The 27670-nt window shown below is 32.7% G+C and overlaps 1 protein-coding gene across 1 annotated transcript in view; it reads left to right on the plus strand.

Moving 5' to 3' along the window:
- Positions 1 to 27670, plus strand: part of LOC150106628 (teneurin-m-like) — a 281208-nt gene that overhangs the window by 115356 nt on the left and 138182 nt on the right. The window contains exon 2 of the mRNA XM_090392589.1: positions 17314 to 17522. Within this exon, the coding sequence (XP_090248715.1) occupies positions 17321 to 17522 (202 nt within the window). The 5' untranslated portion in view covers positions 17314 to 17320. The remainder of the gene's footprint in view (positions 1 to 17313; positions 17523 to 27670) is intronic.

Here is a 27670-nt window from a genome sequence, read left to right on the forward strand (position 1 = left end):
ATACGTAACGAGCGAAGGGGGAAACGAGATGAATGAATTCTTCGTATTATTTCTACTTGAGTCGCCAATTTTGTAAATTACTCACAGTTATTCGGCGTTTGGTAAAAAAAAAAAAAAAAAAAAGCCTTCGCCAAATGTGGAGCTAGAGTGATTTCATGTTGGTCATTTTTCATTTCTAGCGTTATCTAACTTCTTTTATTGTCGTGCGTTCGTCTGTGGCAGTGGTTGTGGTTGAAACTTTTCTCTACTTGGGATCGCCATCACATATCTCTCTCTCTCTCTCTCTGTGTAGAACATAAAAATGTGCATCGGCGGGGGGCACTAGCCTGCATGGTTCATTCCCTCTTTGTCTTCTTATCTCATTTTCCCACCGTGTTTGTTTCATACTTCAAGAATCTCATGTGTGATTCTTGTGTGTGTGTGTGTGTATGTGTGCGTGCGTGCGCGGGCAAGAAGACTTCCCCACCAACTTTGACCATTAGGGTAAGACACGTAGCAGAATGTAAGTGGAGAGTGGGAGAACTCGCTCTCTCTTCGGAGAACTCTTTTGATATCGTATACCGAAAAAAGGATCTTTCCAACGATTTGAACAGAAAGATAAGTAAAAAAAAAAAAAACTTTAGCGCATCACTCGCATTATAGATCAGAAAGTCATTTCCTTTAGTGGGAACATTTATATTCTAATATCGTTGCTGTTCTCGTTTCTTTGTTCCAAATTATTTTTTCTTCCAAGTCATGGAAGCAATCTTCGGTAATCATAAGTTTAGTTTATCCTCATATTCGTCTTATAATATTTAAGTAATAAACTGAATTTTAATAACAATTATTCATCGCATAATTTTCATACTGACATGGCATATGCAAATAAATAAATTAAAATTAAAATTAAAAAAAAAAAGAAAGAGAGATAAGTTCTAAGAAAGTAGGACGTCAACTGCAGTTGAGAAGCTATTTGAATGATATGTTTTTGTTAACGTTTTTATTAGTGTTGTTTCTGCTGTTATTATGTTGCTGGAATTTCAGAGGGAAGTTATATTCTCAGCATTTAAAATAATAAAGCAACCGAGTAGTTCAGAATTGTAGCCAACTTTCTGCTTTCTTGATGCTTGTCTCGGTTTTTACATATGAAGTGTTTTTGTAGGATGTGGCTGTTTAAAAAGAAGTCGAGGCTGTACATGAGTTGTTTCACTTTACATATCTTCATTCCGTACAAACATTCTCTGTTTTTATATTAATATGCCGAAATTCCCAGGTTTCTTATGTCAGTTAATGCCCGAAATGAAGAAACCCAAGAAACAACTCAACTACATTCCAGTTTCCATGGAAGTTGCGCAAGGACTATTTTTAAGACTCTTTGTTTGTCCTTTATTTATTTATTTATTTTTAACTATGCTAAAATAGATTAGATAAGAATTCCTATACGAATTGTTTTGGCAGTTTACGAGAATGCCTATAATGAGCACTGAACTCGAAGGACATGTTCAACTTTGACCTAATTAGACCTGACATATTCAACCAATTACATTGACCTAATATATTTAGGCATTTTGCACCCATAGTATTGTCCGGCATTTAATACTTCATACAAACAGCATATGCCTGCGTCAGTTATGTTAACATAACACATAATTCCCTTCATATCCATTGTTTGATCATTTGGTTATATCGTTAATGAACAATTAATTGCATTGTAATTGTTTGACCAAATTGTTAGAATCTGCTCAGTAAGTAACTTACTGCAAACGAATTTATTATTAATGTCTGACGTCAGAGCAGAATGTAGTGCACTTCATATTTAGTTATAATTTTCACTATATGATGGAAGTTAATGTTATTCTCGGATTAACCTTCCTTTATTCGATGGATTCTGAGCTGCAAATGAATACGCTGACAACGGATTATCGTGCATTAAAAGGGTAATCATCTCACTCAGGTAACGCTATCTGATGACTTCATATATCATTACTGACGATGCATTTTTCTTATCCTATTTTTTATTTGTCGTCAGATACGTCAACTCTTCTCATCACTCATGTTATCTGCTTCTTGTTGTCGATGTAAGCGTATAGAGGCTGCTTCGCTTTGTTGTTTCTGAGCAGCACATCGACCTCTTCTAAGATGATTTCTTTCTTTTTTATTTTATTTTCGTATGGAGCATGCAGGCTTTTATAACCGATTGTATATGAACGATCGTTTTTTTTTTCTTTGTTAACAGTTTTTATTTATTTATGCATAATTATACGACATAGATAATATATATGTTGCTTGTAGCAGTCCATTATGCTATGTACTTGCATACTCAAGTGTGTGAACGACGCAGTTGGTTGGCTGGTCGTTTAGAATTACAACGAGACAAAGGTCACATGACGCTTTATGTATAATATCCGTCAACGACATCTGTTCTCTGGCAGATTTGTCTGTTTTGTCAGAGGAAAGTATCCAACTAGTGAAGAAAACGGCATTTCCTAGTATAAGTTTAATTAAATCAGACTAATTATTAAAAATCTTTTGAATCTTGAATTATTAATTTTTAATTTAAAGTAATATTTAAAAGCAACTTCAAAATCCTATTGAAAATTGATCTGAGTTAAAAAAAAAAAAAACAATATTTTTTAATATACACTCCCTATGGCCACCCGTAGGAAGTGGTCCGGGGGAATCGGCTTGATTTTTAGAGTGGGCTTTATTTACATATCAATACCATACATTTTCTTTACAGACAATGGGGAATATGAAAAGCATTTTTGCTTCGCCCATCTAGACAAAAAAAAAAAAAAAAAAAAAAACTTGAAAGCAACACTTAAAACCTTCATGATAAAAAGAAACTTTTTTTGCATTTAGAAACACAAAATTTATTTTTTATTTTTAAAAAGTATTTAAACAGCTTATTGTTTAAAGCAAAATGTTGTTAAACATAAATATATATACCTAAAGATCAAGAATGCTCGCGCTTACACACAATACATATGCATACAGCTATTCCTGTATGAAGGGATCGATAGAGGGTGATAGAGAATTGAGCAATGGCTATGGGATAAACTAGATGCCATGTCTTTGGTCACTATAAGAGCCACCAAGATCGAAATAGGAACATTTTTTATTGAAGACATCTGAGCCCATTTGTTGTGCTGAGCTACTGCACAGACATAGATCTGATGGTATTCTACTCGAACATTATTTCTGGATGACAGTCGGTTGGTTTCAGGTAATAGTTATCTCGTTTCATTCTCAACGTTTTGGCTCCATGTAACAAACACCATTTTTCTTTTAAGTAAAGAGATGATATCTTATGTGGTTCATGTAGCCGAATAAATGGATCCTTATATTTAATATAATATTATTTAATCTTGATACCCACACAAGCTTTGTATCGAAGACAAGTAATTTCATTCACATTCTATAGGTTTTAGAATTTTACTGTTATTATGTACATTCGTGATACTTCCGAAATTTAGGTTGCATCACTCAGTACTACAGGAGATTAATTCCTATTAATTGCTTTATTGTTTCATTATGAGTATCAGTTTTGCTAAATTAAAATAATAAACGCGATATATAAGAAATAAATATTCGTTCTTAATGATGTTGATCCATTTTCTTATAAAAATGACAATCCCTTGATATCCAGTCTTCCTATTTCGAAACTGCCTTCTGTCATAACTGCAAGTATTTAACTCAAGTCACCAAGGAAACAGCAATAAAAGTGACAAGTTGCACGTGAAAGATGGCAACCATTGTTGTAACTGTGTTTATTGAAATCAACTCAGTCCAGTCTTTTCATAACCTCGCACTATGTCAGTCACTTTTGCACCTTCCATTGATCACAATCAAATGATTAATCTCACAGATAACGCTTATCACAAGTAAACAGATAAGAACAGATAAGACTCTTTCATGTGCTTACACGCTATAATCAATTACTCTTATAGATACACTGGAAGAGCTGCAACACCTGCAGAATGGATAACTTTTCTCTGTGTTTAAAGCACTGTTTTCATTCTATCGTCTTTTATGCACCTGAATGAATACCATGTTGTGTATGCTGCACAATAGCCGAACTTTGTGACTTACTATTCTCTTAATTGCAGTATTATATGCTATCTTTGTATGTAGTATAAAAGGTATCATATCATATTGTGTACCATTGTACGATATATTCAGGTAGAAAACATTCGTCTCTATGGCAGCACAGCACTGTACTAAAGAGAAACAGTCTCTCTTTTCTCTCTTTTCTCTGTGTTTAAAGCACTGTTTTCATTCTATCGTCTTTTATGCACCTGAATGAATACCATGTTGTGTATACTGCACAATAGCCGAACTTTCTGACTTACTATTCTCTTAATTGCAGTATCGTATGCTATCTTTGTATGTAGTATAAAAGGTATCATATAATATTGTGTACCATTGTACGATATATTCAGGTAGAAAACATTCGTCTCTATGGCAGCACAGCACTGTACTAAAGAGAAACAGTCTTCTCTTTGTTGGCAGTGTTATTATTAATAAATTATATTCATGAAGGTTTTTGAGCTAATCAAATTCTAATTTTGATCCTTGCTGAAGCCATTTGCTGCGACTTCTGTTCAATGTTGCTTTTATCTGTTTTGCATCCAGATGGTCGTATCGGAATGCCACGGAAAGATAAAGGTTATCTAACGGCGTCCTACCTTTCCTCCAAGTCTTGCATTGTTAATCTAGCCACTGCTCTAGCCATACAAAACACTACCTGCTGAGCCCGCTCACAACTCCTATCCGTCATCCGTTTTACGTTTATTCTACAGGCTTATCTTTCTTCCTTTAGTCGATTATAATACTATTTATAATTTACGAAGCAATGTGGTTCTATTTTTTTTTTTTTTCGTTGGGCACGCATCGAAATGTAAACTGAATTGTAAACTCTAGTCCATAGTATATTATATGTTCGAGCAGTTTGGTATATCCCAGTATTCTGAGACAATGTTGCTATCGGATAGACTTGATACCAGAGGCTATAACTTCCGATGGATGAATTTGAAGTGACGTTGTAACTTTATTTATGTAGACACTTGGATGCTACATAAGAATCTACAACGCCGGCTGTAGGTTGTTGTATGGCCTGCAAACATGTGTAGATTCAAAGTTTGCTAACCGCGATTTTTAATAGTGCTTATAACCTGTCAGCATTGATATACGTTCTTTTTGTGTGTACGTTATATAATTATACACTATGGCTATAATACACGGCTCTAAAAGGCGGCAGGATTGGTTTAAATGAGACCATTTTTGTAATCATTTATAATATGCGCAACAATTTGAATTGTTTGTATGCAATAAATAGATTAGTTCTTAACAATGTCCTTGCAGTATTGTGCATTCAACCGAGAAACGTGGATGATACTAAGTTTAGTAACAATCAAAAGGTGTTACGTACGTATAGACTGATGGGTGGTTGGATAGATAAATTAATAGGTTCCTAAGCGCTTGTAAAGACAGTAAATGAACAAGAAACACGTGGGAAATGTTTATTATTATTTTCTCGGATCATTTTCATAACTGTTAATCTTTTATTTATTTATTTTTTCAAAGTTAAACAAAATTATCATAACTATTAAAGTTAACACAGTGTATTTTCTTATTATGTAATTTGATTATTAAATTTTTATTCAGTCCTTTTTATACTAGTCTTTTATTAAATGAATTCTATTAATTTCATGGAAGGCTTATACAATTGTTTAATATTAATTCTCATGTTTAAATTTTATTATTAAATACATTGAACATTTATTTAAGTGTTAAGCGGCATTATTACATTTAAATGTTATACATATTTAAGCAATCAACAATGAAGGTGATGTACATGAGAGGTATAAAAATAAAGTTATGGTGTTTAGTATAAATTCATTTTAAATCTTCATGTATTTCATATACGTATATATGCATTCGATATTCTGGATATTTTCAGTGTTTTACATATATTTATAAGCAGAAAATAAATTATCTGATGCCTTTTATTCCTGAACGGGATTAAGCAGAGCTAGTTTAGTCTTAACTTCTGGAAATCAGAGGGTAGCTGACTCACCGAAATCTGTGCCAATAGCAATCGACAGACACTATTTTGTGATCGTAACATTTGTTTTGTTGTTTGTAATAGTAGGAGTTCCACGCCTGAGATCTGGAATTAAAAATCTGAATTTCAAGAGGAAGAGGTTCCCTTTCCTCGGTAAAAATCACTAACTCTGATTTTTGTTTCATTCCAAAATGCAGAAATTAAATAATTGCGTTGGCTTCATAGTATTAGTTGCCTTGGCTGTAATTCCAAATTGCTGAAAAATATAATTTGAGTCTTTAAAATATAATGTAATCATTTGTAAAATCTGTAAATGTAATAAATAATTAAATGAAAGTTGAAATGAATTCAAAATCATATCACGTGTATTAGTGATAGGAAATTTTAACTTTTCTGTTTTGTGCGCTTTTAAGAGGTCCGATTAATCCAGAACTGACGATCACACAATCGCAGAATCACACATTTATTTGCACTTTTATTCTAATAAAAAAAAATCACTTTCAAAAGTGATCATCATCAGGATGTAAAAACTACTTCTTGATGTTTTAAGACTGTCCTTAAAGTGTTGAAATTTGAAATCAGACAGTAAAATGGCTTTAAATGTGACATGTATACATGCGGGGCATTACCCAGCCAAAAGTAATTGGTACCAGTTTCAGAAACTGTACAGCAGATTTCTTATCTGCTCAACTCGATATCAACTAACATCTAACTTTAAATACAGTATAAAACAAAACCAGTGTAATATTTATGCGTCTGAGGAATATATTCAGGACTAAGTCTTTGCCATAAGACAAGTTTTGTCTTATCTCTCAATGTTTGACTTTTCCGGCGCCTCCCCTTCCAACCTCCTTGCGGCAATAAACCTTTTTATCATAAAGAGCTTTATATTTAAAGCCAATTACATTCGAGACTAGAAATTTAAACCTTAGCAGGATCCATCCACTTCCTCAATTAAAATATTTTCCTTTAACGGTCGTCCTCACCCTCATTATTGTAAGGGAATCTAAATGTAAGTCTTACAACTCAAATGAAGGGGGAGAGGGGGAGGATGAGATATTGATGCAAAGATCTACCCGTAGTATTGAGTGTCTTCTTCATTGGTTTCTTTTCTTCACACACACACACACACACACACACACACACACACACACACACACACACACACACACACACACACACACACACACACACACACACACACACACACACACAGCGCGTGCGCACCTGGAATGCCTTATTACATATAAATGGAAAACTCTGTTATCGATCTAACACCAACCAGCGATGTTTTGATTAAAGCCATTTTGTTATTTCGGGGAAAGAGAGAGAGAATAAAGAAACTGGAATAATCATAAAAAATATTCAACTTAGTTTTTTTTTTTTTTAAACGAAGAGTCAGATTGAAATGCTGCAGTTGAAAAGAAGATGAATGTGTACGACTTATATTATCATTTTCGGTACAAGGAAATTTCTGAATAACTCCACTGGATTCCTCTTCAACTGGAATGTGTATGGTGCAAAAAAGAGCATCATGGGAAGGATGAAATCAACTACCGGAATTTTCCGGGGAAATACAAAAACCTTTTTTTTTTCTATCTCATAAGAAAGGATGTTGACTTTACTTCTATTCAATTACAATTGGGAATGTTAAAATACAGAATTATACATAGATACTAAACTTAATTTTTTTGGTTTGTTTTTTACAAGATACGAATCGCATTTAGTAGCCATGAACAATTGGGTTAGATACGCCACCTAAGTAGTTTCTATCAAACACATTCTCCGTCATATTTATTAAGGTTTTCTAAAAAGCTCAGGATTTGTTATGTGATTATTTACTTTGTTTAGTTACTTTACTTATATTATTTATTTTTTATCACGATACTTTTTTATTTATTTAGTTTCTAACTTTTATTAAATTTCCATTTTTCCCATGCAACTTACGCACTTGAAATACTTTATGATTCATTTATACATACCAGGACGAGCTTCGAAACAAAATAAAAAAAAATTAAAACTAAGCTATATTTTAAATATAAGAATAAATAAATAAATAATATAAACTCTATAAATAGAAATATATTATTTATTTATTTAATATATTTATATTTAAATATTTTTATTTATAATTGTTATTTATATTTATGCGCTATAGATATAAATAACAATTATTTTATTCTCAATAAATGCTAATAAGATGAAAATGAAAATTAAAATCAGCTGTAGTAACATTCATTTGTATACTTCATTATGTTGACATAAATAAATATATTTAATTTGCATTTAAAATGTATTTAAGTTCAGAAATACCTCATTTTTATATATACTAAATGCCCTTTCTTTATGTTTGTTATGCTTTGTAATTTTCCCAGTTAGTTAATCTTTAGCATCTTTATTTATTATGTTTCTCAAAACAGAACGTGTCAAGGATATATTTATGCAAAGAGCTGAAAACGAAATTTACCTAATCTCATTCGACAAGGATCATTGTTTCCAAACCTGCACGGAAGATAATCCGTGTATCACACACAGGCACGTGCTTCTTCACCTGCTTTGATTGTTGCGCAACTCCAGGATTAACGTTACAGAAACGTTGATCTTGTACTTCGTTCATTGTGCAACACTAATATTGAGTGACGTCATAATGATTATCACAACAATTGCTTGCGTGAGACTATTGCGCACCATAATAGATTTCTATAATGGGATTTTGTGTGATGCAGTTTAGAGTCGATGCACCAAATATGATCTGATTTGAATCAAAGTGACTAGCTACAAGTTATTGTAAAGAAAACGGGTTTGTTTTGGGAAGATACTAGCATCACAAAACAACAAAAAAGTACCTTTTATCCAAGTAAGTCTATGCTTGCAGCATTCTCTACCTAGGGAGTCAGAATGTGAACAATATATTTATCAACTTTTGATATATATTTAAGAGCTTTTATATTATGTATTAGATGCATTGTTTCTCTCGAACAAGCTAACGAAAGAGGGGGAAAAAATCAACAAATCAATGAAAAGATGAGCTGTGTTTTCAGATCTCGTGATTAAATGTAGGAAAAGATTTAGTACCGTTGAGAATTCGGAGTTTTAGAAGCAAAAACGAAGATGAGCTGTGTTTGTGTTTCTTTGGCAGTCAGTTGAAAAACACGATTGCAGTGAATGGCATTAAATATTGCCAGGAATGACATTTTCGCTGTGTTTACTTATTTACGATCACCATGGTAACAGCTCCGAAAAAAAATAAAATCAGTCTCAAGGCGACTTTAGCATCCTTTCTATCTTAATCTTCTTCGTATGCTTGAGATAGATACGATGTTAATGTTTTATGATGCTCTACAACTCAAACAAGCTGTTTATTCAGAATCTTTACGAGATACTATCATCTCCCATGAAATTAGAATGTAAAACTTTTTTAAAAAAAATAAATAAATAAAAGGAGTGAATTCAGTGTAAATGATTAGTGTTTCAGTTTATGGGAGAGCTATTTCTAACAGTAATTGTCATTAAGGGATTAAAATATCTAGAAATTATGCATCAATTGCATGTAATAAAAAAATCCGTTTATAAAGTGTTGCATTTTATATTAACTGCTGATTGGAAATTCATTGTTTTAAAAAATACGTGTGCGCAGAGGATGATGCTAGTAATCATATTTTTAATTGGTGTTTTATGAATGGAGTTAAAACTCTCACTAAACAACACTACTTTAAAAATATATATATATAACATTTTCTTAAAAGTTCAGCTTAAGCAAAAACTGAGAAATGTCTGTTTAAAGTTTTTTTTTTTTTTTTTTTTTTTGTAATATGATTACTAACATCGTTCTCTGGGTGGGCGCGCGCACGCACACACACATTTATTTAAACAATGAATTCGTAATTAGGTTAATATAAAATGGTAACACTTCATAAATGGATTTTATTTTATTTTATTTTTTTTTTCAGCCATGGTTAAGTAAAATGTTAGCGATGGGGGGGGGGGCAGGAGTTTTACCACGAAAGTTGTTCTGGTTATTGGCAGAGTAGCCTATAATAGCAGACAGTGTTACAATATAATTAGTTTAGACATCTCTTGTTTTGCCTCCGTAGCTCAGTCGGTATAGACGGTACCCTTCTTTGGGCAGAGAGATTCCCGTCCATGAACCTTTATCTAGCCTCTTTCGATTAAAGGTGAGTTAGCCGATCTCATATGGAGGTAGGGTTTTTTTTTCTCATACGGAAACTAGGGTTTTTCGTCCATAAGAACAGGCAAACCGTCCGCTGAACATGCACACGCATCTAGTCAAAAATGCATAGTTAAAATTTCTCATTGGAGGGCTCAGCCGGTCCTAAGGGACAGATGAGGAAAATTAGGGGAATCTCACACGACGACAACATCTCTTGTTTTTTTAAAACTACTAAGAATAAGAAAAAAAATAGTAATTAATGCCTTAATCTTATTGTTTTCGTGGCAGGAAATTTGAGACAACTAAGACTACGACACATTCTTAAAATATGTATATCCATTGGCGTGTTCCAAGGCTTATTTGCCTCTCTGTGGAAAAAAATCGAATCTTTTCTTACTTTGTTAAAAGGATTCAAACCCTTTATTTATCAAAGTATGAAGGGTAAGTCACTAGTAGTCACGCAGTCTTCCAATTTAAAAAGGAAGAATTAGAATGCTTAATTCGGATTGAAAAATTCTGATTATAAGAATATGCATAGTAGATGAGAAAAACATCTGTAAAATGGTAAAATAATAGGATTCCAGTGAAAACGAAAGAAATATGCGTAAGATGAACGACCTTATAGAAGATTAAATAGGGTTTCGTAGAGGATTGACAGTCCACGGTAGAGTCAGACGATAAATGATATTATTCGAATAATGCAAATCATTTTAGAGCAGTGCAGTTTGAAATTTTAAAATAATGCGATTATAATGAGTTGCACTCACATTATATATTCAGAGAAAGACTTGTAGCATCTTCAGACAAACTACTCTTAAATCATTAACTTTGGAAAAATACGGAAAGCAACAACCATAAACATCACAGCAATGTGGATCATTCATTCAAGTATGCTTTAATATTTGGGCGTCTTCAGCCAAATGACTTTCAGGCCTTTTCGTATGTAAATATATTAGAAGAAGACTTTACTAAAGAATCCGCATACTTGATCAGCCTCTCAGATGAATAAAATATTCATTTCTGAGATAGGCTAAGATTCATTATGGTAACTTCCATTACTAGCCATGAGAAAAGCCTAAGATTTATGAGAACATGCAAGTAATAACTTATGCGCTCTCCATGAGGCTTACCGTTCGCGCGTTCTCTGAATATAAAGAGGATTACATCAGGTAAGACACTAAACATAAAATGTCTGGCGAGGTGTCCGGGATATCACATTAATTCTTGTATTACATAATGAAAACCAAAAGTATTCACACGCGAACGTTTCTAAACTCAAGGACGCATCTATCATTCTAAATAAACATATATAAGACTAATTAATTGTAGACTTCTTGGGGAGATATTTATTTAATAATAATACTCAACATTGTTTTGGTTTAGTGTCTAAACCCTGCACATTAATGCAGGAATAGGTAAGAATTTAGGAATCTCCAGCATTTGGCGTATAAGCAAAACTTAATTGCAAATGACAAGAATGCAAAGTAGATGCTAATTAAAAAAATTCTTCAGTCGGGAAACTACTGTTACATTATCCTTTTATTATTTTTCTTAAATGCAAAATTATTATTATTATTATTTTTTTTTTAAATTTGGAATTGATTGCGCAACTCTTTCCTTTTTTTTTTTTTTATTTTTTTTTTTTTTTAAACTCCAGAATTCAGTTCTGAACTGTTTGGATCGATATCCTTTTTTTTTTTTTTAAACCAGAACTCAGTTCCAAACAAATTATTCCTTTTTTTCCCCATCCTCATTATTCTATCTATTAAAAATAAATATTGTGAATTGAGGTATTTGCCATTATCACCAAAACCTCACTATTTGATACGCCTATCGCATGCGCATAAGTGATAAATTCAAATCACAATACTAAATTACAAAACTTTAAAAAAAAAAAAATCCCCCTTTCAGAAAATTGCACTGTCATCGGAAACTGATAGCAAACAGGCGTATAACATTATACCTAGTAAGACCGGCTGCTTTATTATCCTCCCAAAGTGACAGACACCCATTTGAGACTGAAGTGGGCACTAATTCTTCTACAATCTTATATTCCCTCAGAGATAGATGAGATAATTTAAAAGATACGGAAAGATGGGATTTCTCTGAATACAAAATATTGCCGTACACTTTGTAATGAGATTTATCGCCTTCTTTTGCAGTGTATGGGATTAAGGCACACATTACGCAGCGATGTCATTATTTAGAAGATACCTTCATATATTTAAGATAAACCTAGATTTACCTATACTACATGAAAGAAAATAATTTTTTTTCCTTAATTTCAATAAATATTTTTAAAAAAGTAAATATTCTTTTTAGATTTCTTAAATATAACAATCCACCTATTTTAGAAACTAATAAATTTTATTAAAAGTCTTAATTTGAATTACAAAATTACAATATAACAATAAGCAGTGGTAGAAGTAATTTCTTTTGGTTGTACAATGAAATGAAATATAATAGAATACAGTATAATAGAATAACTTTCCACGTAGTAATGTGGAATGATAAAGTTAAATCATAATCTTCGAACCCATTTAGTAAAATTTATGTTAAAGAATAAACTTCAGTTTTTAGATTTTACCAGAAAGACTAGTAGCGCTACCTAACGAACGATTTTTTTGACTGACTAAAAACGGTTCAGGTAAAGGCACAAACATAATGAATGGCCAAAGTTCCTGCCGTTCATTATCATGAGTGACAACTAACAGTTTCCATCAACTACACACATCACTTTGACTTGTTTTTACGTACCAACTGGCCATCGATCTACGATAAAAGCTGTCCGCTCGCCAGAACATGGTAAACACACAGCATACTTGCATAATTTACCATTCTGGCCAGCTTCATATAACAAACAGCTCTTAGGATGGCGTTTTTCCATAGATCGATTACTCCCATTTCTATTTCAAAATATCGCTCATTTTATTTTAGTAATGTGCAGTATATTTTATAGACTGGCTTCGGTAAGCTAGTCGTTGCTAAAATGCCTTTAGAATGATGGGTTTTACACATACCATGAAGAACTTCAAGCATTAATTAAACGCAAAATTAAGAAAAATGATTCGTCAAGATTCTTCGCATAGTACATGCGTAGTAATAGATTAGATGCGGTATTTCTAAAATGGGACTTAAAGAATTCTCGCCAATAGTCTTATTCCTTGTGCTTTTATCCTTCGTTTATCGACTGCGTTTATCTTTTTTTTTTTTTTTTTGTAGACATTTTATGTTAGTTTGGCATTTCTGAAATGCATCTTGAAGCAGCTGATTATAGTATCTGTTATATTAATAAGCGTCTATTAGACGTGTACCAACCACCTTATCTCTTTGGCATGTCAGCGATCATTGCAATGGCTAATTAACGAAATGACTAGTATTATTGCTAACGGTGGGTTATGTTCAATTTATAACGTCATAAAACATGTGATCATGCATATTTGCAAATATAATCGAAACTAAAAAAAAAAAACTTTCATTAAAATCTGTCCAGCCGGAGTGGATTTTTTCTAGGCGTATAGATATAATATAGACAGAATTAATCTGAAATGTGCTTACTCTGTTTAGAACGCACCATACAAAATTGACTGCATTTCGTAACAATTCTTTCCTCTTAATACAACAATACTATTGACGATGTTCTCTTTTATTGTTGTATCTTGAAACTGAACTAAGCCTTTTGGCTTACATTGTATATAAGACTGAAGTATTGACTTAAGAATTTTTAGTGTATCTATATATTATCCGCTGAGTAAATGGCTTCTCAAATAAAGTTACTTCATGCGTAATAACTTTATGGGAGATGGCGCGCCCTTACTATGAAATCTTTACATAAAATGCATCAATATTTGTTGTTTGTGTTCCTTTCGTGGCTTAAATAGAGCTCCAATTTATACTATACTCAACACACTATTGTAGAACCAAATAGAACATTGTAAACAAAGCATTCCGTTTCCCAGGTGACAGTTATTTCACTGTCACCAAGCTGAGAGCTTTGCCAGCCGTGTGTAAACGGCTACTTAAAATTGACTTATTTAGTGGTGTTTACCCACGACATCCAAACTGTTGCTTAATTTGATACTATCCACAAAGAACACCAGAATGACAAATATAGAAAACGAATCTTAAATGATATATTTAACCTAATGAAATTGTTGCAAAAAAGAAGTCAAAAGGGCTAATAAATGTCAAATAATCCGCAAATAATCGCTGTTGCCATAATAACAGAAAAGGTTTTCTAATATATGAGGTTTGGATAATTTTGTAGAATATAATATTTTCTTTATGCGAAGAATGTTTTTTTTGTCTAATTTAAGCCAAAATTCAAATTAATTAACTAAATTTTGTTAACTAAAAAAGCCAAAATGTAATTCTAAAGACAATTACAAATACCAAAATTCAAATTTCATCCTTCCCCAGCGACTTATTTATGTTTATGAAAGAACAAAACGGAAGTAAGAGTTACATAAGCATAATTAATAATATAATAGTAACTATTAAATTGTATATTAATGTTTAATTAATTCTTTATATATTGAGTTGAAACAATAATTTTTAGCAATATTACTAAAACACCTTTTTTAGTTGTTGTTATGTCTTCCCTAAATTATTCTGCTTCCATAATGTTATTTGTCGTGCTATTTTCGTTTTTCTTAAGATATTATGATTTATGATGAAAAACTTTTTCTTAGCGGTTGCTATGTCCTGTTTTCAAAGAGCAGCGAATTCACCAGAGTTTTCTGTATCTTCGTTTTCAATTTCGCAACTTGGAAGCATTGCATAATAGGAAGTCTCTTACATAAAAGGTCTGGTTTCGATGCAATGGAAAGATCTTTAGAATTTGTAAACAATCGCAAGTAAAATATATGGATTGGTGAAATTTGAGCTGTTGTTAAAAGTAAAGCTATCACCATTCATGTTTCTGAAATAGTACACTATTGAAGACAGTTAAAAAAATACGAATGCATTCATATTCTTTTTTAACTATATAATTTTAAATGCTACTTGTTTTTATAAAATGGTTTTGTCAGACAGGCCAAATATAATCCTAGAAAATGCATTATATGGCTCGTGTTCTCTATATATTTAATTTAACTGATAACATATGTATATTTCTTTCCTCAAAATATATTTTATAACTTTATTCTAGAATATCTGATCTTAGCTGAATTAAATATACATCGTTTCCACGCAACCACTTTTATTGTTCTGCATTTCAGTTATTAATTCGGAAAGTCAATTGTTACGTCACACTCATTGAAAACAAGTCTCGCGTTAATTTTAACAATGAAACAGAGTTGTTACTTCTGCTAGTTCAATTGTTGAAACACCATACTCTACAAAGAATATCTCTTCTCCCGGCCTATTGTTTAAAATCTTCAAAAATATTGTGTTCCTCCATTTATATTGCTGTAAAAGGTATTCAGAAGATTAACTTTTTAATTTCATTGTTGTTAGGATTATTCAAAACATATTAATGTTTTTCTAGTTGCCTTTAAAGGAATAGCTTCTTTCAGTTACTGTAGTGTAATTGCTTCAGGCATGATACTTTTTTTGGAGGTAAAACTTGCTATAAAGAGATCATTAGCAGAGTGTATTTCTTTATTTCTGCTATAAAAATTTCTTTTAGATTAGTCCCATTTCTTTAATGATGGTGTTTGAAATACTCTTAATAAATCATTTAAGTCTGATTTTTTAAAATAATCCGCATATTTTAGTACCGTACCACCTGTAATAATTACTTGAATTAATTGATGTAATTCTGTTTAATGCGGTCGTTAAAACAATGCTAATTACAACAGTCTTTTAATTCTGTCTCAAGAGACAAAGAAATTATTGTTTCCATAGCAGTAAAGGTATTTTTTGGCAATGTTTAATCATATAAACAATTCCTGTTGAAATAAGTAAATAATAGTGTAGTATGTGGCCTCCTTCAATGAGTTTCTGACTCCCTGGAGGTCTTTCTTAATAATAAAAATAAATAAATAATAATGATGACAGTTACTCAAATATCTCTCTTCCAGTAGTCTAATATGCTAGACTTACAATATAATAAATGGAAAGAATACTAAAAATTTTGAATAGCGTTATTTTTTTATTCAAAATTTTCACTTTCACACACACTAGTTGATTGTAACACTATTCACATTAGACGTACAGGCACCACTCCATAAGTCCATTACTAAGGTTGGACAGCCCTGCATTATAGCAGGGCTGTCCAACCTTAGTAATCCATCACAATGCGTATCTAGTAATTTGGTGAGCAGCAGCGACACAACCTCGAAAGCTGAGCAAACGAACAACACTAATCGCGCGCTCATGTTCCCCTTGAGCGCCCGGAGCATGCACGTTGGAACAAAACAGTGTAAGAATGCTTCTTTGACCCCCATCTAATATTTGAAAAACACGTGGATATATAGTGATGTAAAAATACCAGATAAAATTACCACAATCGAGATTATCGATCAGTGATAGAATTAAAATATCTAATATGCATTCGATTCAAACTGCTATTTTATTTTTTCGCTCTTGAAAATCAAAACCCATTGGCGGCATGCGGGCAGTGTTTTGGACAGTCCCGCGATTGAATTAATACCAGGATATATTTTTATGTACAAATAATAAAAAGGTGTATTATTTTATTATTAGAATACTCTGAATGAAGAACATCTAAGAAAGTATTTTCTTAATAAAAAGTAAATTATACTTTTGGGAAAGTTATATTTTATTTCGTTCTTTATCTAAGAATAAATAAAGCAATGTTTTCGCGTGAATTATCTTCATGACTAGGCTGATAGGTGCAAACTTTGCTTACAGTTGGATAAAAAATTAAATTCCTTGGCAAGGATAATTTACTTTTTAACCAAGTAAAAAAAAATTCTACCGACGTAATTTTGATATTATTAGTTGCTTAATTCCATCTGCATAAGTGATGCTGTGGAGAGAGAGAGAGAGAGAGAGAGAGAGAGAGAGAGAGAGAGAGAGAGAGAGAGAGAGAGAGAGAGAGAGAGAGAGGTATGTATGCTAAATATCTCAGATTGTTATTTGATCACATAAAGGTGTAATCATAATAATAACATATTAACTTTTTTTGTAGTGTCTGAATGGATCACATGAGCAAAGCTGGCCGTCTGACCCGCCAGGGATCACGGATGAGGAGACAACGAAGTCATGAATGGCAGGATTATAGTTCTTCGGAAAATGACGACGAAATTAAGAAACAACACTACTGTTTCCAAGAAGAGCATGCTGCCCATCAGTATGGCGATCAAAGGGTGGCACAGGACACTCGGAAACTCGGAATTGGTATTCACAAATACAACTTTTTATCTTTTATTCATATTCAGCCTTTTAAATTATGGTTTAATGTTTATTTATTTACAAATGAAAATGAAAATTCATTCTTTTTGTCCGTGTGAGAATAAGAAATAAAATATAAGAAATATAAAATATACTGAAATATCGGAAATAGGTGCCTATTTTATGACATTATAATACTCACCCAATAACAAGACCTGCGAAAAATACGAACTGCCTTCAAAACTTCGTGGGAATTAAAGCCAATGTATTTTGTTGGTCGCTTGTTTAGATGGACCCTTGTTGAACTTTTCATGTCTGTTTATCTCCCATAGTTCCGTGTTTCCGTGTTGGGTAATTGGTTGACTGTATTTTAAGTTATGAAATTGGTCTGCTAGTGTGGGTATTTGAGAATTTCTCCCGGCTATATTGTAGGAAAGGTACAGCAACATTCATTTGGATGAGCGCTTGGTAGACCATGGTATAAATGTGTCTCAATTGTTGCTGCATTTATTATGGAAGTACTAGAAATGTTCTCATAGTGCCAGGTAGAATTATTTATTCTATTTTAGTACATATATTTGTATTAGTCTGAATTTTTTCGCAAAAATTTTATTATTAGAGTCAAAGATATTTATCGCTAGGAAAAAAAGAAAATAAATTCATTTTGGATATCCTCTTATAAATAAAAATTAAACATCACAGAGAGAAAGATAGTTCATAATCATTCATTTTGGCTAGTAACATCGAAGCCTTGTTTTCTGACATGAACGTATTGGAAAGAATTAATACAACCAACCATAACTTGAACCATGACACGTGAAACAAACTTTACGATCAGAAGTTAATTAAATTCAAAGATGCCGTGTATCTGGACAGCTGTCGAGCGTGTCACTTTCAAGCGTGAGTATGCGACATTTAAAGGGATTCGGGCAAATATTAGGACACTAGCTTAAGGAGATGTTTCCAGAATCGGATTTGGTGAACACATGAGAAACAGACTGACCTTAAGAACACAACAATTATCGAAGCATTGAGTATTCAGGCAGCTTTGTGGTGTTTTGATTTTCACTTCAAACCATAGGCCTAATATTAAGGGATATTTCGTAAAATGTAATTGTAAGCAGTTCGTTTAATCCCCCCCCCTTCTGTTAACTTCGAAATCTGAGTATTATATTAAAAGGCATTGAAATTCATTATTAGAGAAAATGTCTGCCACATGCTCCAGATGGCAGGCGAAAGATAAACAAATAAATCAAACTTTCTGTCAGTTATGACAGAGAGTTTAATTTAACAGACATTTAGGATTAAAGAAAGACTCCATGATATTTGTGGTGATAAGCATTAAATACAAACAAAATGATCATAGTTTTTTATATAGAAAAATAGAAAACGGTACTACGATTTTAGTGCTACTACTCTAAGAAGATCATATTTAGGCTTATTTCGGAGTAATGTTATCAGATCATAGCAACATACCATAAATACAGATTATTCATAACGATACTCTTATTTTCGACACTAATAGCACTGAAATCATTTCAGATATATAAAACGTTTGTTATAATTTTTAAAATAACTATGCATACTTTTAAATTTATTTAAATAGTTAAAAATAATATACAATTCTTATTTAAAACTTGTAGAATTGAATATTTTATAATACACCTTTTAATTTTTAGAAGATGGAATTATTTATTGAAAAATTCTTCAATTTATTTCTTCAGTATTTAATTTAATACGCATACAAAGAATGTATAGTTTATTTCAATGACGATTTAAATAATCGTATATATCATTCTCCTCCTCCAACATTTGTATAAACAGTAAAAGCAATCACTTTCCGCTGTTATGAAAAGATTGCTGCCTTTTTCTTGTAGTCTCTCGCGAGAAAACCATGACATAAACTTAAATATCACGAAAACTATTTTCTGATCCTGATGCAAACATCCTCCCCACCACCATTCTCCAATTGAATTCAAAATTTGTACCCAGAATTAACACATGTTATATATACATTGCTTGAAAAGACGTCAATGGACACCATGGTATGAGAAACTCACCCGACACTCCAGTTCATCCCACAGATGTTTAATAGGGGTGAGATCAGGGGTTCTGCGGAGGCCAATCAAGTGGGATGACGTTCATGTCCATAAACCACGTAGTTACAACAGCAGCCGTATGACACCGTGCATTGTCTTGCTGAAAGAGAAAATGGTCAGTTCCTTAGAAACACCACAAAGTAGGAAGCATTGCCTTGTCCAGAATGTTCGGAAACCTCTCGGAGTTCAATCTTCGTGGCACCACAAATAGAAGTTCCGAGGCGAAACCAGGAAAAACATGACCATACCATCACAGTGCCACCTCCGAATTTCATAGCTGGGGTTACGCACTCAATCAAGAGTCGTTCACCGGTCATCCGCCACACCCACACCTGTCCATCTGCTGCAAAGAAGGTAGAGCATGATTGGTTTCTCCATAATACAGCTTTCCAAGCTGATTCACGTCCCACTTAATATGTTCTTTGCACCAATGAAGACGACACTGCATGTTGGTTCGAGAAATGTGGAAATTGCATATCAAGATCTACCATGAAAGCCCATGTTTTGAGTCTCAGTTCTGATTGATTTGTAGTTCCAGTGTTCCAGTCTATGTCCAGAACTCCGCATTCAACGTGTCAGCCAACGAATTGCGGTTGACTCCTTGCGCTTTCACCTCAGTATGGTATCACTGATTGTTGACTTGGGATGGCCCAATTTGTCATCAATTTACCAAACGGTTTGACCTGCAACGTGGCATCTTATCGCAACGCCTCTTTCAAACTCCCTCAGTTTCCTGCTCGCAGCCATTTCACACGGACACGGTTGCACTGACTTAAAAGCATCTTATACAGGTGACTCTTTACATGGTACGATGCACGTTGTCCATGAGATTGTCTGTTGACTTGCAAGTATAATGCCAAGCATTGTACTTGCAATCTATTGTGCACAGATTTGGTCACCTGCGTTTCATATTGGAGAAAATTCAGAGACGACTGACCAAACTGGTGACTGGTCTGTGGAATGTTCCCTATAAAGATAAATTGAAAGTGTGCGTGGGTTGCAGAGTTAGCTGACAGGCGGGAGAGAGAGGACATGATAGAAACTTAGAACCTACTAAAGATATTCCATAGGAATGACACAAAAAAGTCAATACATGTGGAATAGGGGAAAACAAGGGATCACACTTGGAAGTTGTCTAAGAGTGTGGTTAGTAAGGGTGTGCTTACTAAGTTCTTTACTTGGAGAGTGGTGAGTAAGTGGAATGGATTGCCAGAGGTGGTTGTGAGAGCCCCCAACAGTGAATAAGTTTAAGGAGATATGTTATAGGTATTGTACTAATGGATAGTGAATTCGGCGATGAGTATTTTGACTCCATGGAGTGCCCATAATAACAATAATAATAATAATTTTTCATACTTCTCCGGTATCTCCCAAACAGTATGGAATTATACAAATCTATATGTCGTTCCCTAAAGAAAGAAAGAGCGTAATAGTCATCCACCAAACTATCATCAACTCATCGCCCTTGCCTCAATTCTTTCAAATACACAATCTAGTGTCTCTTCTTCTGTTAAAGAAGAAGATGCTTAAACAGTATTCAATATGTTCCATAATAAATGCCTTAAACACTGAAATGCGTGGCATTCTCCACTAGGGTAAGGACAACCGACTAAACTTTTTTGCTATCAACATACAGCCATATCTTATTTCTCACAAGAAAGATCATACAGAAAGGACAATACATTTAATAGCTCCAGTAAACGCTCTAGAAAAGTGATTCTCTAACAGAGATTCACTTTTCTCCTAAATGTTCTATGCTTTCCTTATGGCTTTTGCTATAATTATTTTCCTTGCAAATGTTCTGCTGAAATGATCACCATCATTTCTCCACTTTCTTCCTACCAAGACTGTAAGGACACGAGCAGTTGAGTTGCGAGTCAACATCATCCTCTGTCCAGCTTCAGACTTGGAGAACCAACCGTCCGTATTTAGCTCTTTTCTATGAAGCAGACTTCATTGCGACATTTTTCCAGATAACTACAAACTCTTGATCTTCAAGAAAATGAACAGGTTATTTCTTTCTTTTTAACTACACATTTACACATACTTTTGTGTCCTCGCTTGTGTGGGATTGGTATAAAAATAATAAATATAAGTAATATATTTTCTACAATAGGTATACAATAGTGAAGGAATTAATTACTTATTAATGTAGATAATTATAATGTATCTAACTAATAAATAACTACGGAGCTTCTTTATGCTAGCTATTGCTTTCAAATGCAATGAGCCCAAATGACAGACAACAGTACAAACAGTTGTTCGATATCTCTTATAAAATAGCACTATTTAAATACAAATTTTCTTCGAATCAGCGGTTTAAGCCTTATTCACATTAGTAAGTAAAACTGAAAATTTGAATGTAGACAAACGCCTCACTTCAAATAACAAAGAAAAAAGTCGTTCATAATAATTACTTCGTTTGGATAACAAATGTTTATTGTTATACAAAACTTTTATTTGTTATCCAAAATCGGTTTCACTTTTGCTATTAATCATTGTTTACAAGTGTGCTTTATGAATTAGGATATCTAGAATTTTCATAGCAAATAAACCAATCTTAAGATAATTTATAAAATATTTATTTAAAAAATTTACAATATTGTAACGTTTATCTCATCGTCTCACAGAGAATGCTGAATAATCAGTTTGCAAATATTAATGATAAATGGCCTATTTTCGACTATTTATGAAAAATGTAGCTATCCAAACGGAGTGGTAGACAGTGTTCCAGCATTCGTATAATTTAAACATGACGCTGTTTGTAGAGAGAAGTAGGTTATCATTTCTAACACTAGCTATTAACTAAATGCATTGTTGTCTGTTCTTTCTACTTAAAAATGTAAGCAGTTTAATAATTTTAACGAAACTGGCTGAGTTTTCAATAAGATTTCTTATATATGGTATGATGAAATCTGAAGCATTTTAATTTCGGTTAAAAAATAAAATAAAATAAAAAAACTGATGGAAGATTAGTTTTTTTTTTTTTTTCAGGAATAAAAAGTAGAAAGTGCACGATATAAGAAATGTCACTACAGAGCTTGACATTTCCATTTCGGTCAGAAAACTAAAAACAAAAAAAATTAAATTTTGGCTTATAAAGGGTAACTAAGCGACACGGAAGAACGCTATCAGCGTACGAATCAAGGAAGAAAGCATTGGGGTGTTAATGTCTTCGCCTTTCAAACGATTTGTTTTTTTCAGTTCAGTGCTTCGTAGGTCCCCCACCTTTTCATCCGTGATCACGAACAAGTTGCCCCCCAACGACAAAAGCTTCTCCTTCACCCATTAGCATTCTTCTTCTTCTTTTTTTTTCTTCTTATTTTTCAACTTGCTCCCTTCAGCGTCTTGCCCCACATCTTCATAGTCATTTGTCTACGGACATCACTTTGCTTCGCCTCCTCCTTCTTAATTTAACGGGTCATTTACGTAATATTTTCGGCCCTGGGATCTCTTGAAAGCCATGTGCCTCATGACGGGAAGAATCTCCGCACCTCGTGTTATCCATGACCAACGCCAGATTTCCTGCATTCCTGGCTGTAATGGTTTTCTCCTAGGATAGCTACTTCTTCTTACACTGTAGCAGGCATCGAAGAATCCCCGTTTTTTCTTTTTCTTTTTTTTCCCCTTTCTTTTCTTCCCTCTTTCTAAAATGTCTTGCGTCCACTCTACATGCAATCGAACTTCAGTTTCTACAGAAGTCGAAAAAGTAATTCAGAACCCTTAAAGAAGAATAAATTGGTTTTCCAGGGAAGTTCCCCCTTCACCATTTAGATCTTCTTCTATTGGGTAAAGTTTTAATGCTTCCATTTAAAAAAAAAATAGAAGAAGATATAAGATATTGTCCTCTTAAAGTATCGAGAAAGGCAAAGAAGGTAAAAAATAGTCTGTTGAAAACATTCCTATTCGTATGAGTGCATTAAAGACCTCTGGGGTCTCTTAGAAGACGCAGTTTGATAGCAATGTGAAAGAGAGAGATAAAAAAATCCCTTTTAGAATGCTTCAATTGTTATTACGTACACAGTTTTGTGATACAACTCATTCGGTTTCCGTAAAGCTCAGACTAGATAGATATCTTTGCACTTATCCTTTTTTTTTTTTTCAATTTAAGAAATAATACAAAAATACTGAAATAACTGTTAGGGGGGTTAATATTGAAGGCTGGGATTCGAAATAGATAGAAATTTCTTTCTCTTTTACAAAACTTGATTTATTTCTTTAATAAAATAGAAAGTTTGTATCGACATCTGTCTGCATGTTTTTTGGTGTATTTACACCATGCAGAGATGAGTACAGCCAAACTTTGTACGGTCACCTCTTTCATCAAGGACTATTTTGGGATCAAATTTCTGATAACCCCCTCCCTTCCACCCCAACAATGCATACACTCAATATTCTATCCAGAGATGTTTTTTATCATATTTCTTTTACTCCATGTTTATACTATTCTAGAGAGATAATTACTTTCAATATTATCACATATAGTTTGAATAGGAAAAAAAGAGTAATAGTCATATTCAATTCTTATTTAACAAAATAGTTGATTATTACCTACTCATAATAGTTTAGTTACACAACAAGATTAGTTAGTAAATATGTGAGCCATCTTGCGTTAATAAAATAAAATATTTATTAATGTGAATTAAATTGTAGCAGCACGTTAATATTGCAATTAGTAAGAGCATACCAAACTTATAAGGTACGTGAATAGACCACAAGCTTTACATGGTCATTTCGTTTTCTTCTTTTATTCAATCTAAAATAGAAGGGCGAGGTATTTTATTTATCCCCATTGTTCGATTTTTTATGTAATACCCATAAAAATGGTGTATACCAGTTGTTATGAGTATTACATAACAGTAAATTTTACCAACTGGTGTATACAAGTTGGTAAGATTTACCCATGTGATAACTCAGCATTCTATAACTCCTAGGAAAAAACTGCTTATCGGATTACTTATGCTTGCTTTCCCAACAATAACTCCCATCAACAATACAACAGAGTCGCCATTCCTACAGGTATTTAATGCATTAATCAAGATGGCGTCTGGAAGATCTAAAGTGAATGTATATCATTATATTATTACTAAAATAAAAAGAAAGAAAATAAATGATATACAATCATAAATCAATTTAAATAATCTTTAAAATGATTAAAATATTTATATCTTAAGAATTTCTGAAAAAATAGATATATATATAAATTCATTGACACCAGTAATAAAATATAATTAATTAAAAATATGATCTACTACAAAAACTTGGAGATCTTCCAAAAAAAAATACAGAGAAATTTATAATATTCCGCTCTGATTGCACAAGTGGCTATGGAAATTTCAAGGAATATTATTGTTTATATAGAAGAAAACGAGAATGAAAATTTCTTTAAGAATACTTTAATAAAATAAATTTCACAGCCAGAATTTCTTTCAGAATTAATAACATAAATGAAATAATCAGAATAAGAAAAGTAATTTAAAGAATTTTAAAACAAATATTGAAATAATTTATGCACCAATACAGAAATAGCAATTAAAAGGCTATGAAAATTGACAATCAGAATTTCTTTAAGATTGAACAATAATATTCTTTAAGAAGATTTAAGAATACATGAACAATATTCTTCAAGAATCTTTCAGCAATGAACGAATTCTATAAGAATTCTTCACTGAATTTTAATTAATGGCAACAACATCGATAATAATCTTAATTAATATTGGCCCCAGGTGAACTCATTACCCAGTGTGAGACTATTACCCTGTTTATTTTAGCCCTAGACTAGGCAGTGTGTGTGTGTGTGTGTGTGTGTGTGTGTGTGTGTGTGTGTGTGTGTGTGTGTGTGTGTGTGTGTGTGTGTGTGTGTGTGTGTGTGTGTGTGTGTGTGTGTGTTCATACAGCTTCTACAGTTCGCGTTTTAATGTTCTCTAATTGTTAATGCGTTTCAAATTTTCTGTAGATTGTTGAGTAGTGTGGGAATGAGAGGCTATCTTGCAGCTGCACAACATCAGTTATTATGACGTCTGGTTAGAGTTGTGGTGGGTGGTATTATGCGATATATATCTCTGTTACGATAAGTGTTAAGGGTTTTGTAGTAATCGCATAAGGCGAAGTGTTTCCGGAATTTAATGAACAGGATTTTAATGGTAGTATATGTAAAGGTTAATATATCTCTAGCGCTATGGGTATGCTTTTGGAGCAGCGGAGTTATATTTTGGAGTTATACAAATATTATTTATAAATAAGAATTCCTTTAAACATCAAGCACGTCGTTTAAAAATTGCATAGGGCACAGTAGTAAATAAAACTATATTCAGCTGAAGTTTGTTATGCAACAATTGTTTTCTTTTCAAAAGTCACGTGCTTCAACAAATGAGAATATGCGGATTTCATGTGTCTACTCATTGTTGTGGGAAAACAGAAACAATGAAGCTGCATTTAATATTACAAAGCAATGCGAGTATTATTTATTCACCGCTATTATTTACAGCGAAATGGCTGATATAATCATTAAAGAGAGAACTCCCCCACCCGAAAAAAAAAAGCTTTCTTACTATATCTTACGCACAACGACATTTATTTTAATACCCATAATGGTGAAATCCTAGATGTAGTTTTGTTTTGACATAAGGTCACATCTTCGTTTTGACTATATACCGAAGATTTTTTTTTTTTTCAGTTACGCTGAGGCCATGAACTTCACATTCAATAAGTTCGTTATTTTGTACTTTAAGAGTTTGAGAATACGCTGAGAAAATAAAGTAAGAAATAATGAGTAGTCTTTGAATATTGTAAACTCCAGCCTACTTTATGAATACGTTCTGAACAAAACTGGATGAAAGTAGAGACTTCAATCTCAAGCTTAAATTACCGTAGTGTCTTTGAATAAACATGTCTGATATACAGTGAAGCAAATAAAAGTGCGTTCTTACTCAGAAGGATAAAGTTGAAGGTTTATTTCTCAATTTACTTAGAAAGAATCGCCGAGTTCCACTTTACAGGATGTTGTTTCAAATATCCAAGATGTTTGTAACAATGGAAAACCCACTCAAGAATAGTTTCTTCTTCTTCTCTGTTAAGACAGTGTTAAATGTAAGATGCTGGCAAAATTTTTTTTGGTCTTAATGATACGGAGATATTCTACACGGCAGTACATTATTAACTTGAAAACGGAGTCGAGGACGTGGAAAAAGCAAATATCAGAAGATAAATGTAAAAAAAATCTGCCTGGAAAATCCTCAACTAATAAAGATAATATCATAACGAAATTAACATGGTAAAGAATCGTTTTGACAGGGATCTATACATGAAAAGGGAATTATGTCGTCTCTTTTCCAAATAAATTTACGACATCTAACGGTGAAAAACGCAAACTCGAAGAGTAGATGAAAGCTTGAAAGAGCAATTTTTCAATATTAAGTCACAATAAAAACACAAACAGCAAGCCAAAAAAAAAATTAATAATAACTTGGTGTTTGAAATTAAAACGCCATTATTGGAAAGAATAAGCAGAAACATAATTGAAAAAATAGTAAAAAGAAAGGTTAAAAAAATTAAATACTAAAACAATATAGACTAAGTCGTTTTCTTTCTTTCTCTTTATCTATCTATCGTTTACGAGTACTGTTTATATACTCTAAAGTACTCAAGTACCAAAGTAATTTCTCTTCACAGCTTTTTTTTTCTATCCGATTTCTGATTGGGAGATCGTTCTAAGCATTATTTTTTATGTGTAAACGCATTCCCTTTTTAATAATTATATTTTGTATAATACTTGTTTTATTTCAAATGATAGTAAGATAGAAACGTATACTCCAAAAACCCTTATGCTAAACATAAGAAGCTAAGTTGGGAGTTAAAACTTAACATAATGATGTCCAATTCTCGTTGCTAATAAAATGGACATGACTCAGTAAGAACCGGGTTGCCATGGGATCTAAAACACCTCACCTTATAGTCAGATCCAATTAAATATTCTCAAATATTAAAACAAGTGTCCGAGGATATTTGTTGTAATGTAAGATATAAACATTGAATTTTGGCAAAAGTACAATATTT

Source organism: Typopeltis vanoorti, chromosome 5 (genome assembly GCF_054136105.1).
Source record: "Typopeltis vanoorti isolate ZY-2024b chromosome 5, IOZ_Tvanoo_1.0, whole genome shotgun sequence".
Taxonomy (NCBI): Eukaryota; Metazoa; Arthropoda; class Arachnida; order Uropygi; family Thelyphonidae; genus Typopeltis; species Typopeltis vanoorti.